We start from the raw sequence: 16,828 nt of genomic DNA, 5'->3' as shown, positions 1-16,828 counted from the left end.
AGCGTCCTGAAGTGTAAACTTTGAAAAGGGGCTTTTCTTCTTTGATGAATTATTGTAATAAATAAGAAAGTATTCAGGGTCATCCAGAGCTGTCCATTCAAAACTATGAAGAATGAAGAGGGTTCCAACTCAGAGCTGCAAATCCATGAACACTGTCACTATGGGTCATGCAGAAGGTCCCAGCTCAGAGCTGCACACCCAGGACCATGTTCCCTATAAGTTAGGTAGAGTATTCCAACTCAGAGCTTCAAGTCTGAACAGTACAACTCACTATGGGCCACGCAGAAGGCTCCAGCTCAGAGCTGCACATTCAGGACCATGTTCACAAAAGGCTATAAAGAAGGTTCCAGCTCAGAGCTCCATATGTAGACTACAGCTCAGTGCTGCGCCTCAAGGTTGACACCACTATGTACCATATAAACGGTGCCAGTTAAAAGCTATAAGACATGCACAGGGTCCCATCTTGGAGCTGCACATCCATGCTCGTTTTCAGAGACGGTTTCAGCTCAAAGCTGCAAATCTAGACTATAATCTGGCTCATTATGGGCTGTAAAGGTAGGTCCCATCTCAGAGCAGCAATTCCAGGATCATGTTTGTTATTGGCCATGCAGAGGGCTCCAGCTAAGAGCTGCACATGCAGTCCCCTGAAAATCTGCAGCCGGTTTTGCACTCAGTTTGAAACATTATCCAAGTCAACAGCAGGGCCTCTGACAGCTCTCTCGCTCTCTCAGACACACACACACACACACACACACACACACACACACACACACCACATTTTACAACTAGGCCTGCTAAGTTTAGCACACACTCACACGTGCATACACACACACATACACACACACACACACACACACATACAAAATAACAGTCCTTAGCTTTTAGAATAAAGGCCCTGTTTGGTCGGATGAGGGGGAGGATGAAAAGAGTTAAAGAGAATTAGAGGAAGGGAAGAGTGTGTGCCGGTGAAGGAGTGTAGCAGGGTGTGTGTAATAAGAGTCGTCAATGTTTAACCAGGGCGGAGAGAGGCAGTAAACGGCCGGCTGGCTCAGCAGAAAAGACTGAGTGGTGTCATAAACCTACACGTCTACCTCCTTGTGAATGAGGCTGTTTCCTCGCGCTTTTACTGATCAACCTCCAGCTATGAATGACAGCCTTGTAGAAAGCCAATGAGCAAATAATGGACACAGCTAAAGATAACGCCCAGTTAAGTGAATAGAATCACATCTGATTTAAATCTGCAACAAAGTTATCATGAATTATTACTAAATTGTAATACTGTAAAAGAACTGTGAGTGTCAAGCGAAGTATTACACTCAGTAAAGGTAACTCAGTAGCAGTGTGCTCCAGCAGCTAAACTATCCACCAAGAAAAGGTCCAGACCTCAGGATTTGTTGTCTTAGTGATGCTTTTGATTAATGCCAGACTTTCAGAACATGTAAGTCTCACTGGTTTAGAACCAGCTGCAGGAAGATTGAACATAAATGGCCCTGTCTGATTATATAGAAAATGTTTCTTATTCAGTTTTTCTTATTACGGAGCAAGCTGCTGTCTCCTAAATTTGACCCCTTACGTCCCTTTTGCGCTCCCTAATGAACTGGCCATGCCAATTGGACCAGGTCTGGACAGAGGGCTACCGTTTGGTGATGCTTGTTCTATAATTACACTTCAGTTTTGAAGAAAATAAATGATCGCCATTGGTACCAGCTGACACTCAGTCTTTCAGTAACTGTATCATTGAACATAAAGTTGTTTGGAGCACAGCAAAACTCAACGTAACTTCAAAACTCTGAGCTTGAATTCTGAATCTCTCATGAATCTGAACACAGATTACTGTGTCGGACTCTATGTTGCTGAAACACTGCAGCCTAGAACCCGTCTCTCCAGCCAGGCGTTAGTCAGCCTTGCCAAAGAGCCAGACTCATTAAAATAAGGGTGCCAAAAGAGGGCCTCTGAAAACCCCTTTTGGTTCCTTGAAAAGGCAGCTACAACCCTAGCTCCAGCTAATTCTACCTCTAGCTGAGCTTTGAAAAACATCTCAAAAGTGGGAGGAGTGTATTGAACCGTACTGTAGATGGGGGCGGGGCCGTTTCATTGTTTGTTTTGTTTCCATAAGGACAGAAAAGTGTCCATGCCAGGAGGCCAATGCAGTGAGAGAAAGTGAATGTGGACACATACCATCCTCAAGTACGAGGAATGGAGAAGAGGCAATGATTACGTCTGGATTCCAAACGCCACACCAGCTCTAATCAGAAGTACTGAACGGAGCTTCAGAAAACACTTCCACCTCTTCACAGACCAGTGCTGGTGATATAAAGAGCCCTCTATCATGAATGTTGCTCTTAAGCTTAGGTTCATCCCATGTTAAGTCAAACATTTCTACGGAGATTATACAAACCAGTACGAAAGGCCAGAGCCTGGTCATTTTATTTTTTCTCAAAACTGTGGCATAGGAACAGCCCCGGCTTGTGCTGGTGATGGTGTACCAGCTCTGTGTTTGTGTGTAGATGGAGGTCAGATTGAGGCTGGCCTGTAGGGGGCAGTGTAGAAGAGCAGGAAGGGGCCGGATGGCGTGAGTCGGAGTGCTGGCAGAAGAGAGAGGAACGGAGTGATTCATCCGGCCCGGAGACGAGTGCTGGGACGGGTTTGGTGCCGCGGCTCACTTCCGCTCCCTCTCCCTGGAGAAGAGGGTGAGTAACCGGGCGGAAATGCCTCCCCTCTGCCAACCACAGGCCTCTGGAGCAGATGTGTGTGTATGTGCATGTGTAGGGAGAGGCAGGCCAAACCAAACGTCGTTTTTTTTATTATCAGTTTCATTACAGATGACTTTCAACAATAAGAACATTACCTCTTCTGCCTCAAGTTTCATATCACAGCATCGGGTCTCCATTAAAAAGTGGTTACACTAAAATACGCAGGTTATAGTTTATTAAGCATTATTTAGATGTATTATTACTGTTACTGTTTTCTAATTTCACTTCTACTTTCTACAGGTCTGTGAAATTATTACAATTCCATATAAATAAGTAAGTTCTAAAAATACCTTGCCATGATTTTTAAGTAACAGAGGACAGAATGAAAACTGCACTTTGCGTTCACAGTTTCTGTACAGAACCATTTCATCCTCCAGCTCTGCCACAGCAGTGTGCTTTCCCTGGCCTGCTTTCCCAACACAACCTTTTGGTTCTGGTCCAAGATCTCTCTCCTTGCCTCGCTGGTGTAAAGTACAGGTTGATGGGAAAAGAGTGAAAAAGTGTAAACACAAGGGAAAAATAAGAGAATCAAAACACCTGTAACTCCTTTACACACAGAAACACCATGGAAAACCGGGTTTGTTTTGCCTGCAGCTCACTGATCTGACACAAAACCTGAAACTTCACTTTAGGAAGTGTGTGTGTGTGTGTATTTGTGGGAGGGGGGGGTGGCGTGTTACACCACTCTGCTGCTGTATATTAACTGCATAGGACTTGTGCCAGAAACCCGTGCCAGTTTGTGTCTCTGTCACAGAGTGCCCTGTTCCTCACCCCGACAGCTGCAGAAGGGTATTGGAACATCTTCAAGGAACTGAGAGAGAACAAAAATATAATAATAATAATAATTTAAAAAACATTGCCTTAAAAAACTTGGTTAAATGTGAAGTCTTCATGAGGCTAAAAGAGTGAGAGAGTTTGTGTGGGGGGTGGGGGTGGGGAGTGCATGTAAGACATGACTAAAAATGTATCTCATATTGATACCAGTTTGGTTTGGAGTCCTGCCCAAGGACTCTTGATTGTATAACAAGTCCAGATAGGGACTTAAACCTGATGTGCCATGTGGAGGATCAACTTTATCTATGATTTTAAAAACTGGTTTTGCAGTGCTTGGTATCTTGTGATACTGTAGAGTACGCAAGTATTTATATGATACTGTGGAATTATGGAATTTGAATACCCAACTCCATTTAACAAGACAACACTATGCTTAAAACACAAACGGAAGCCTTGGTTATAAACCATCATTACAGACACAGAGTCCCTCCATGTTTTGGGGGAAAATGGTGTGTCCTGTTGGCTGTGGTCATCTTGAGTGGACACACACAATAAAAAGATAAAGACCATGGCAGGGTGGAAGCATCCAAAGCTTCCAAACACACACACAACCCCCTGCCCCCTCCACACACACACACACACAAATGCAAACATGTGCATAGACACACTGCAAACATGCCCCCTACTGTGGGCTCTGACCACCTGTTGGAGTGTGTGTTTTATATATATATATATATATATGTGTGTGTGTGTGTGTGTGTGTGTGTGTGTGTGTGTGTGTGCAGAGAAGGAGGGCTTTGTATAAACACGTCAGTGGAAGTTTCCGGACAGGGCTTTCCCAGCCTTCTGCCAAACACCACATATGTGCCTTCTGCAGAACTCTGGAGCTCCTCAAGTGGTCAGTTCATTCTGCGGTCGGTTAATATGATTGTTTGACCAAAATTCTAATTTAAAAAGTCTCTGCAGCCCCATGCCTAATCTAGCAGGGCAGAGAATACTGAAGTTTACTAGTTTTGCACCAGATCTGCGAGGCTAATATAGCTAACAAGCTAACAGTGCACGCAGGAGGCTTAAAGCTAAGGATCCAGAAACTCTTAAAACAGTCAGACACACGTTTAAAATGTATTCTTTAATCAAGCTAGTGATTCAAATCCTCAAACAAAGAAACTGGGTGGAATCATTTCAAATGTGTTCTTAAAAGAATAAACATTAACTAGCTGTCTTTGTGGAGGCTATCAAAAACAGTAGCTAAGCTACGTCAGAATAAAATACAGTTAAAAATCCTGAAATAATGATAATGTTGGTTTCTAAAAATAAATGGATGTAGTAGTTAAGCCTTATTTTAGCAGCTAAACAAAGAGAGGGAGTAGCGTGATCGCTAACTGCTGCATTTCCAGCAAGGGAGCTGGGTGTGGGGGTCATTAGTCTGGCCGGAAGGGAACAGTATATCTATCAGTCCTGTATTTGAAAGAAGCCAGCTCTCCCAGTCCCAGTCCAGTTATCAATAATCAATAACACCCTCTACTGCAGGGATTGGACAGCAAGCTGTAACTCTAATATACTGCCCATTCACACGGAAGTGAGTGAGAGAGAGAGAGAGAGAGAGAGAGAGAGAGAGAGAGAGAGAGACTTAGCTGAGCGCACCCATTTTGTATAAGCTCCATAGAAAAGCACTGACCAATGAAATGAGAGGCTCTGGAGCAGCTGCACATGAGCCTGAGGTCACCATTCTCAGTTACAAGAGTCTGCTGTGGAGCACTGTGTTGTCTGAAGTGCTGGAGCTACACCAAACACTTCTGGGATGAGTTGAAGTGGTGTTTGTGATCCAGAACTAATCGCCTAACGTCAGCACCTGACTCAGCTGATGTTTATATGGCTGAATGCATTTAAATATTCACAGGCTATTTAGTGTAAATGCTTTTCAGAACAGTAGTCGCTGTTACTGAGCAAATGACAACAATCTGCAGAGTAGCACCCTTCATTTAAAATGAAATGGTGGATGAGGTGGTGTCCATGAGTTTTTGGACATGTAGAGCACATGGCAGTCTCAGTCAATCAGCTTCATGCACTTCGATCAGACACACGCACATACACACACACCCAAACAAACTCACACACAAAGCTCAACGAATGCACAACAGGGAACTGGGTGAAGCAGCAGCTTATTAACCATGTTAATACCCTCATGGAAGTTTTCATTTATTCATTCCTTCATCCGTTCATCGTCTGCTTTTTTGTCTTTAAAAAGGATTTCTTTTCATGTGCCCTGTAGATTACCATAAAGGAAGTTTCTGTCAGATTATCATAGTCCCCACAACGTGTAAAAACAAGAATATACATACAAAATTGGGACTGATGTCATAAAGCTGCCGCAGGAGTAAGGGACGGAGAAGTAAACGAGAAAGTAAAGAATGAGGAATGGAAATGTTAGGAGGGATGGAGTGAGTAAGCAGTGGGAAGAAAGAAAGAGAAAACCATAAGGGAATAGTGTAAAAGGCCCCGAGGCCATCCCTTATTGGTTCAGACAATGGCGTACAGCCAAATACGACACAGTGTCACTGTGACCCAAAAAGCATGTTTGTGTGTGTGTGTGTGTGTGCATATGTGTTTGTGTGTTCATGTATGTGACAGTGTGTGTGTGTGTGTGTTGCCCGTCTACACATGCAGATCAGAGAGGGCACAGACATGCCTGTACACTCATGCTGATAAAAGCCTCCTCATGCTGGCGAGTGTGTACTGGAGTGTGTATGGGTTAGAGCTTGTTTGGCTGACTACATTTTCCTTTAGAAGAGGAATAAAAGCATGAGCCCCTATTTTGCTGGATTTCGTGTAGTGAATAATTAATGTATCATTTATAAAGTTACTGAATAATTTACAGTAGTTACTGAATCATCAAGGACAGCCATCAAATCATTTAGTTAGTGAATTAGAGTAGTCACTGAATAAGTTAGCATACCTACTGATTACATTTGAGTAGATACTGAATCAGTTATATTAGTTTATAAATTAGTTAGAGTGGTTACTGAATCAGTTAGAGTAGTTACTGAATCAGTTAGAGAGGTCCATGTATCAGTTAAAATGGTTACTACATCAGTTAGAGTAGTTACTGAATCAGTTAGAGTGGTTACTGAATCATTTGAAGTGTTTAATGAATCAATTAAACAGTCTTTTAGATAAAGTAGGCCACTACATGCTCTGAGAAATGTATCAGTGCTGTGCATCAACAATGGCTCTTCACATATATGAGGACAATGCAGTGACCGTATAGGTCAGATGACCACTGTGAATGTGTGTGTGTGTGTGTGTGTGTGTGTGTGTGTGTGTGTGTGTGTGTGTGTGCTGGAACTGGACTGAGTGAGCAAACACATCAAGAGCTGATTCAGTACAAAGGACTATCAGGAGTCGAAAGTTACATCAGAACAGTGACTGACGACATAGTACAGCCAAGGATCTGACAGATTGCATCAGACCTTCACCACAGAACTCAGGTTAACACTGTGTTCCTCGCTGCCTAAACAACCCGAGAAACACACACTTTCAGAACATCTGTAACAGAGAGCCGAGCACCATTAATAAAACTACAAGAGCAAATACATGACAGTAAGGATTCAACATTAATATTTCATAAAGGTATATAAACATTAAGAGTTTTCTACAGTATACAGCATTACATTTATTCATTCATTCATCTTCATCACAATCAGGGCTTTGGTGGGTCTGGAGCCTACCTGGAATCATTAGGCACAAGGACAAACTCACACCTGTGGACAATCTCACAGACTCACCCAGTCACTCACAACTCACAACTGTGCCCAAATTATAACCGCAGTGAAATGGTGAATGCACGCTCTATTATCAACTGCCAGATTGTGTATGTGTGCTGTGCTTTGACTAATATGCGCTCCAGGTTTTTTATGAAACCATAAACCATGACATCAACCTTATGAACTGGATATGAAATGCATATGCTGCATTAAAAGCAGAATTCAATGTTGTTCAATACATTTTTCCACAAGAAATTATCACAGTAAGAGAACTGAACTGAGCCGAAACTGCAAATACAACAGGTAAGAGAACGTAAATTACAGTGTACGCTTCAAAATACTGACATGTCAAATACTGTGGGCCAAAGTGTGGGATCTCTGCCAACGGACTGACCACAAAAGTGCCATTAAGCCTCAGGAAAACTTTCCTACCTGCCTCCGAATGTTACATAGTGCAGTTTCTGCAGTGCTTAGCCAGTATTAGCAACACCACAGGCTCTATTCTCGCTATAACAGGTCAGTGGAGCATCACAATGATTTTAGTGTTCATTTTTAACCTAGTGTTTCTTTCAAACTGCTCACAGTCTATGCTAGCTGATAAAACCTGATTCAAATCCTGCGTTTAAAAACAGAATAACAAAGTTGATAATTGCAGGGTGTCTACACAACTCTCTCTGTGTGTTAGGGGCCAACAAACAACAAGAAATACCTTAAAATATGGTGAACACTACACAAAATTCAATGCACCTTTACACAGTTGCGCGTTCTCTAATGGCTAATAAACACAATCGAGTTAGCTATAGTGAAACTCTAGGTAAAGTAAACAGGTAAAGTTACTGTACAGCATTTCTCTATAAAACCTAACCAGGCTAATTAAAGTGATCTCTCTTTTGTCTGATGAGACCTGACTAGACCTGATTTGCATGTAGCGCTCAAAGCCAGAAGCAGACAGTCTCTAGTTACATTTCCTCATTTCAACAGACGTCAGGTCAATTTTGATGGCAGTCTAAATGAGCTCAATTTGACTTACAGTAATATTCTTCTGAGTAATCAATGTTCTAAACATTTCTGCTCAAGTTTGGGTTTAATGGCATCATTTCTGTTGGTTCTGCTCCTGTTCTGTAATTTCTCACTTTGGACTTTAGGGGGGTTTTTTTGGCTGAAAATGAAGGAGCTGAAGTCCAAAGTGAGAAGTACTAAGACCTTTCACTGCAGTGATATTTCTCGACTTCTGACATTAATTGTTGAGATTTTAGAACTGTCCCTCCCCCTCATCTGAGTCTCTCCAATCACAACACTAGATTTGTGTTTATGTGAGAGAACAAAGGTGAAGTTACACCATGGAAATCTGACAAAATGACTAAAACCAGAACAGAGAAGGGTGGAGAATTGAACAATAACGGCAAAAAAACAAGCATCTTTTCGATCGCTTCTTACTGCTGTGCACTCAGGGGTGGGATGAGCAGTGGCTCTTTATCAATTAAAGAAACAGCTCTGTTAATTTTGAGTGGCTTTTGACCAAAGAGTATCACAGATGCTTCATTAAGACCCCAGAACTGTATTCACTTGTGTAAAAGACATAGAACATGTCAACTTTAAAACACAGCAAAGGTTTAAAGGTACAGTCAGTCATTGTTGCCCACAAAAATAAAATAAAAGTTTTGAAAGTGAAAGTTACATTATCATTTTCACTCACACAATATGAACAATCAAATTATTTTGGTGTCCCCAAGTGCTGCTAGGGGTCAGTATAAAGAGTGAAGTGAAGAAGAACCTTAGGAGAAAAATGACTGATTGCTCCTTTAATGTTACCCAGCGCTCCTCTGTACAAAAAGTTCAGCCAACATTTTCCACGTCTTCCATTTCTGCAAGACCAAGCAAACCTTGTGCAACGTAAACCCCCCTCAGGATGGAGCAGCTGGGCTCATAGGGCACCTTGATCTCTCTCTCTCTCTCTCTCTCTCTCTCTCTCTCTCTCTCTCTCTCTCTCTCTCTCTCTCTCGCCCACACAGGCTAAACTGGTCTTTCAAGGCTGTAGGAGCCAACTGCAGGTTTCATTTCAAGTCGGACCACTTCCATCAATCCTGTCCTTATCGCTGCACATCTCCTCCTATACCATATTATCACATTATACTCGGCTGCACCCACACAGCCTTGTTGTTTGTACACAGTCTGGAGACATGGGGTCAGAGAGTTGGAACAAAAACTCTTATCTCCAAATTGGAAGAGAGACCACTGCTATCGTTCCAGTCACCAGGGTGCATTGAGCAGCTGGCCCCAGCAGTGTTCTACAACACGAGCCCCAGTAATAAATTTCACATGCATTAGGCCCATACACATGAACATTTATATGAGCTCACACATGTATTACCTGACCTTAAAAGGCAGTAGGGAAGACAGTGGCTGTACATTAAACCGTTAACCCACAAAGAACCAGTTGTCTGCGTAGATACTTCATGCCCTGTTTGTGGTTCTTTATGTGAGAGACAACCCTGACAGAAACAAGGTTCTATATAAACCTTATACACCTAATATATGGTTCTATATAACACCAGCAAGGGTTCCTTGAGAGCCAACAATTCACTGCTCAGAACTGTGAAGAGCACTTTTCTGTTAAGAGTGTACATATCATCGCTGTCCAATCAAAAACGTGTATTTCCAAAAACAGTAACTTATAGAAGAATGGGAAGAAAAAGCCTTCTTAACTTTCAATGAAAGTGAATGCAATAAGACTTTATTTAGAGTAATTTAGGAGCATTTCTCCTGTTCAATTCATCATGAACTTTCACACAACACAAAGGACAGCTGCTGTGTTCAAATGATGTAGAAAAAAAAAAAGCCCAAAAATGGAAATACATGTTTTATTTTGGACAGCGGCGATATATGGTTCTTTACAGTAACCTTGCGTCTACTAAGGAACCCTTGAAGAACCATTTTAGGGAGTATAATGCGTATATTTGCGATATTAGAAATACACACAGATGCTGTATGTAGTTATTATACACTGAGAACCCCTAAAATATGGTTCCTCAAGGGTTCTTCTGGAAAAATGATTGATTCTGTATAGAACCATGAACACTTTAATAAGTTAAAGGATACTTTGTATCGTGAAAGTGTTCTTCAGATTAATGGAAAGTGTTCATAGGTGTTTATAGCGACTTATAATAAAAGGTTCTACATAGCATCAGGAAGGGTTCTAACTATTGTTATGGTGTCCACAAAAAGAGTATAAAAACACTATGTGGTGCTAGGTTTTCAGAAAAATTTTACAATATATTTTGAGCTTACAATAAGGGGTTAATCTTTGTAGAACCATTGTTTTGTCCCAAAGTCCTATAAAGAAACATAATCTAGACGAGTGATAACGTATTGAAGTTTCATACAGTGTTTACTGAGAACACCGTTGCCCTAAATGCATTATACACTCTACATGGTTCGTCAAGGATTCTTTATTAAAGGCACTGATAATATAAAGAACCATATGTCCATTTTAATGGTTCTGGTTCTGGTGCATCCACATATTTTTTTGTTTCAATAACTGTTTTTTAAATGGGTTCTAGATATTATCATCACCCCTTCCACTGTTGACATGAGCCTATATGTAATATCAATGTCCCATAAAAACCTGGTTTAACCCTTTCAGCTCCTGCAAGGTCAGGGTCATGATACCCGTCCTCAGCCTAAGAGTCCAGCAACAATTCACTGAAACAAGTGCACGTACCGTGCGCGCATCCTTATTGCGCAACTCGATGGACTCCTCGTCCTCGTCCTCCTCTTTCTCTCCATGCTCCCGTCCCAGCAAGCTGAATCCCTGCCGGCAGCACAGGAGCCAGCAGCGAGCGCCGAGCAGAGGCATCCAGACCCCGGCCAGACGTGGGAGAAACCACGGAGAGATCCCCTGGAGACCCCGGCTAGACCCCCTCTGAGGCCTAGAGCGGCAGCCCGTAGACACGGTCCAGCATCCGCAGCTGGATGAAGAGGGGGTGGGGGCAGAGGTGTCCCAAAAATGAGCCTGGAGGCAAACGCACTACACCAGAGCCCTCAGCGGTAGTGGGAAATGCCCCAGCAGGGGACTAGGAGCCATAGATCCGCGAAGGTAGTCCCCTGCATGAAGTGGAAAACAAAGTGTCCAAACTGCGCAAGAGTCCACTTGCAACCCCCAAAGTGTCCGGTCCTGCACTCCAGAAAGGACAACGCTGCCCCTCTGAAAGTGTGTCGCCGGGCTCTTTACGGCGAAATGGAAGAAGCAAGAGAAACAGCTTCCGAGAACAAACACACAGCGCCGGGGTTCAGCTCTCCTCCCGCGGTGAAGTCTGCTCCGGTCCCGCGTCCACAATCGCAGAAGCGCAGCACCAAATCTCTCGAGTTGGAGAGAGAGCGAGAGAGAGGGGGCATGGCCTACTCACCCCCACGTGTCCGGCCTCCAAAGCTGACTGGGCCAGGACTCTCACGCCCATGGAAGAGCCCCGCCCTCTTCTTTGCGTCACAAGGCAGCCCTGGCAAGAAGCCAAGCCTTCGAGGCATTAAAGGGCTAGTCCCAACTTCTCCCTCTGACAGAAAGTTAGTCATGGTGCAAAAGTTTGGGCACGCTTCTGCTTCTTCTCTGACTGGAAGCTTTTTGCTAACATTAAACAAAGGGAAACAATGGCTCATAAAAAATCACCGTGGCTTTTATGTTGAAATGTTGGTGCAAAAGTGTGTTCTGTGTACAGTACTTGGTCTTATTAAGGTACTGATTTGTGTATTTGTACAAGTAACAGGGACGGTGATACACATGGCTATAGTGTGTGACTTGAATTCATCTGCAAGTGTAAATCCATCATCAGAGTTCACGTTGTTGCGAGTGTGTGGAATTACCCAGTTATTGCAGACATTTTACATTAAGCAGGATGCTATTGTGTCTGTACATTTTAGAATAATCATGGCTCATTTGTGTCTATTTTGGAACTCCTCTTTACAAAAATGTATGGTGGAAAATATAAGACACTAAAACATTCATTCATTCATTCATTCATTATCTGTAAGCGCTTATCCAGTTCAGGGTCGCGGCGGGTCCAGAGCCTACCTGGAATCATTGGGTGCAAGGTGGGAATACACCCTGGAGGGGGCGCCAGTCCTTCACAGGGCAACACACACACACATTCACTCACACACTCACACCTACGGACACTTTTGAGTCGCCAATCCACCTACCAACGTGTGTTTTTGGATTGTGGGAGGAAACCCACACAGACACAGGGAGAACACACAAAACTCCTCACAGACAGTCACCCAGAGTGGGACTCCAGGTCCCTGGAGCTCTGTGACTGCGACATGATCTGTACATTGTATAAAGTATACAGCTGCCGTAATTGTTTTGTAATGGAAAATTGTTATATTTAACAATAATATTAAGAAAATCACAACCGGAGCCTTATAACGCTCTTGATGTTAATATTTTTCAGCATAAAGTTTCATAAACTACAAAAAGGTTGTTTGGTAGGAGGAGTTGATTTTGATGAATTTCTGAATGGTTTTAGTGGGATGCACCGCTGTAGTGGGCTGCATCTCGGTACCAAGAGCCATAAGAGAATTGTAAATAGAAATTCAGTATTATTTAGTAACTACTGTAAAAACTGTAATGATGAAGTGTTAACATTGATTAGAGTCATCACCATCGCCGCTCCTTAGCTACGACTCATCCAGCCACACAGTGCATGCAATGTTTCCTCTGAGCCACTGCTTCTGTTCAACCTCCCTCACACACAATGCCACTAGACACCTCAACACGCTTGGAGGAGAACACTATCTGCCCAGTTCTATTAACAGACTCTAACAAATGCCCACATTTACTTGCTATCTTGCTGAGCGTTGGGGTGGGGGGCTGGGGGGCAGGAACCCACCCGGAGAGGGGATATTGTTCAATGTCAAGCTTGTATCTTTTTTAAGAATGTACGATGTGTTAGGTTTACAGACAGGTTCCATAATGCATTATGCACACAGATGCTTCTTCAAGGGTTCTTTAATAAAGGACTGATTCTGTAGTTTTCATTTGCATTTTCAATAAGTGTCAACACCAGGGACCTGGAGGTTGTGGGTTTGATTCCCGCTCCGGATGACTGTCTGTGAGGAGTTTGGTGTGTTCTCCCTGTGTCCGTGTGGGTTTCCTCCGGGTGACTGTCCGTGAGGAGTTTGGTGTGTTCTCCCTGTGTCTGTGTGGGTTTCCTCCGGATGACTGTCTGTGAGGAGTTTGGTGTGTTCTCCCTGTGTCCGTGTGGGTTTCCTCCGGGTGACTGTCCGTGAGGAGTTTGGTGTGTTCTCCCTGTGTCTGTGTGGGTTTCCTCCGGGTGACTGTCCGTGAGGAGTTGGTGTGTTCTCCCCGTGTCTGCGTGGGTTTCCTCTGGGTGCTCCGGTTTCCTACCACAGTCCAAAAACACACATTGGTAGGTGGACTGGCGACTCAAAAGTGTCCGTAGGTGTGAGTGTGTGAGTGAATGTGTGTGTGTGTGTTGCCCTGTGAAGGACTGGCGCCCCCTCCAGGGTGTATTCCCGCCTTGCGCCCAGTGATTCCAGGTAGGCTCTGGACCCACTGTGACCCTGAATTGGATAAGCGGTTACAGATAATGGATGGATGGATGGATGGAATAAGTGTCAACATAGAAACATTTACAATGCATCCTTCGTTGATTTGCATGATGCACTGAATCTTTTAGGCATTCAGAGGGTTCTTTGAGTGGTTGGGGTTCTACACAGAGCCATGGTATTTTTTAAAGAACCGTTTAAGAGTCTAATGTTGTTGTCCTGTATATCTTTGGTGCTACAACACTGACACATCGGTCCCAACTCGATGTGCTCTGGGAAAGTCTTTAAATTCTGGCCCTCTGCGTTTATCCCATGATGACGTCATCGTTTGGAGGGGGCTGCGGTGGTCTGCCAAAGCGAAATGTAACGTTTATTTATTTGAGGAGCGCTGGAACCTGTGTGTGCAGTTACATTAACGAGAAAGTGTGAAGTTTTGGGGGGAGGGAGCAAAGCGAGCAGCAAGCAGTGTGTTGGGTGAAAAAGGAGAGGGGTAGTGACAGGGAGTGTATGAATGTGAGGGAGAGAGAGAGAGAGAGAGAGAGACACTGAGAGAGAGAGAGAGATGGAAGGGGTGTTAATACAGCCTCCTGACTCCTGAAACACATTTTGTGCCTGAATGGAAAGCAGATGGACTCAAACTTCCAGGAAACTGGGGGATGGGGTGTGTTGGGGGAGGGAGAGAAAGCGAGAGAGTGTGTGTGTGAGACAGCGAGAGAGAAAGAGAGAGAGAGAGAGAGAGAGAGAGAGAGATAAAGAGAGAGAGAGAGAGAGAGAGAGAGAGAGAGAGAGAGAAGAAAAGTTTTGTAGTCTGCTGATTCCCCAAGAGTCTGACTCCACCGAATTTTCTTCTTCGTCTCCTCCTCTTCTTCCTCTGTTTTGGTGTATATATAGCACCATGGTACACAGGCAAGTAATGATATAAAGAGAGAGAGAGAGAGAGAGAGAGAGGGAGAGAGAGAGAGAGAGAGGGAGAGAGAGAGAGAGAGAGAACAAAAAAAAACTAAACAGCTGAAAAACCGCTGCTGTAAGAAAACAACACTATGGGTCTGAAAGAATGTGGAGCACATGCACACTCTCATACACAAACAGACATGATCATACACACACTCCACTCACTCTCACACACTTCCTGATATGAGAGAGAGAGTGAGAGAGTGTGTGTGTGTGTGTGTGTGTGTGTGAGAGAGAGAGAGAGAGAGAGAGAGAGAGAGAGAACTGAGACAGAGACATGATTGAGAGAAGTGGTAGAAGAGAAGTAATGGATGGGGAGGTGTCCACAGTCGTTTGGCATTTTGAACGCAGCCTAAATGTCCTTGAGCCGAGAGCGTTGTTGTGTATGCAAGTCCAGACTTAGGACAGTGTGTCCTGTATGGACAGTCTGTTCTCTCTCTCTCTCTCTCTCTCTCTCTCTCTCTCTCTCCAGCACATGTTCCTTTTTGATTGTTTCAGCAATTTCCTCTCACTAAGGCGTCTCACTGGCCCCGAGGCTCTGGGTTAATGTGCAGTAGCTTAGAGCTCTGATTATAGCTTATTCGATCAATACGATTGATAATCAGTCTGTGTATTGAACTCGAGTGTCTTGACTTCTTCGGGGAGTGTGATGGAATAAGTGGCCTGGGTTCTGTGTGAATGTTGTACACACTACACGTAGTTTGCAATTTGCCAGTAAGCTTTATCTTTATCGATACCCTAAACTGGACTAATTCTCCCTATATTCCATAAGTGAACACAGTTCTGGGGTCTTAAGGAAATGTCTGTGACCAGCTTTGGTCAAAATTCCACAAGGATCAAAACCCACTGCAGCGCTCTCCACCTTTCTAAACAGCCCTGTTCAGAACGGCTGGTTTCAACACCCGTTCCTTTCATTTAAATGAGAATGAGCCACAGCTCTGTTCAGCTCTGTTTCTCCCTCTCACATAAACACGCTTCCGGCGCTATGACTGAACACGCTCAGATGAGGAGGGAGTGCAGTTCTAAAGTGTGTACACTCTATGAAAGTAGCAGTGCCAAATCAGAATGGCTCATTTTGTCCCATGTTTTCTGACACTAGCAGCCCACAAAATAGTGACTGGTGGTGTTGGTTCACAGTGTGTGGGTGTGTGGTGGTTTTTTCATATGTTCCCCTTTAACCATAACCCTAACTGAAAGGTCAGAAGCAGCAGGACCTTCCTTCCCCCAGAAGAACTAAAATAATCTTCTCCCTCAACAGTTTACAGCACTGTTTCTGTGATACTTCTTTGGGTACATAACAAACACATGGTGTGGATTTAGTCAAACAGCTCCCCCAGTGGCAGGAGCTTAGTGACTGTAAAATAATGATGAATTTGTTTGTGTATTTTGGGGGGCACATAGTTCTAATTTGCCTCTCTTTCTCTCTATCCCTTGCTGTCTCTCCTTCATCCTCTCTTCTTCCTCCTCTTCATCTGTCTCTCATTCATCTGCACTGTTTCTAAATTCTTCTTACTTTCTCATTACTTCTTACGGTCTCCTCTCTCTTTCATCTTCACTGTTTTTCTCTTTTCTTTTCCACCTTTTCCTCTTCACTATCTATCCCTCCTCTCTTTTACTCTCTTTCTGTCTTCTGTTTCCCTTCTGTCTGTAGAGCCATTCCCACCCCCTCAGTCCTCCAGCCTCTTCTTTAACTGATGCTTCCTGTCTGGAGGCCCTCCTGCAGACGTGTGTTTTGTCGCCGTTGGAGATGGAGAGACAGCTGACTCAGAAAAAACACACTAAGACCAGTCCACACACTCATACCTCCCTTTTTCTCTCTCCCTCTGTCTTTGTGTTTCTTGTCTCACTTTCTCTGTTTCATGTATTTTTTCCTCTCATTAATTTCTCCAATACTTTCTCTCCCACACTTCCCCTCAGCATTTCTCTCTCTCTCTCTCTCTCTCTCTTTGTCCTCCATCCTTCTTGACATCTTTGTGAAGCATTAAAAAATGTCACATTCTTTCTTCAGATCTCAAAAAAGTTCAC

At 43.6% G+C, this 16,828-nt stretch overlaps 1 protein-coding gene across 1 annotated transcript in view; it reads right to left on the bottom strand.

Annotated features, from left to right (window-relative positions):
• The window catches only part of plekhh3 (pleckstrin homology, MyTH4 and FERM domain containing H3), a 45,616-nt gene extending 34,003 nt beyond the window's left edge, over positions 1-11,613 (bottom strand). The window contains exon 1 of the mRNA XM_066643061.1: positions 11,013-11,613. Within this exon, the coding sequence (XP_066499158.1) occupies positions 11,013-11,147 (135 nt within the window). The 5' untranslated portion in view covers positions 11,148-11,613. The remainder of the gene's footprint in view (positions 1-11,012) is intronic.
• Between the last annotated feature and the right edge of the window lie 5,215 nt (positions 11,614-16,828).

The sequence above is a fragment of the Hoplias malabaricus genome, chromosome 13 (assembly GCF_029633855.1).
Source record: "Hoplias malabaricus isolate fHopMal1 chromosome 13, fHopMal1.hap1, whole genome shotgun sequence".
NCBI lineage: Eukaryota > Metazoa > Chordata > Actinopteri > Characiformes > Erythrinidae > Hoplias > Hoplias malabaricus.
The sequence above is the reverse complement of the archived record's forward strand: the minus strand, read 5'-3'. Positions and strand labels throughout refer to the sequence as shown.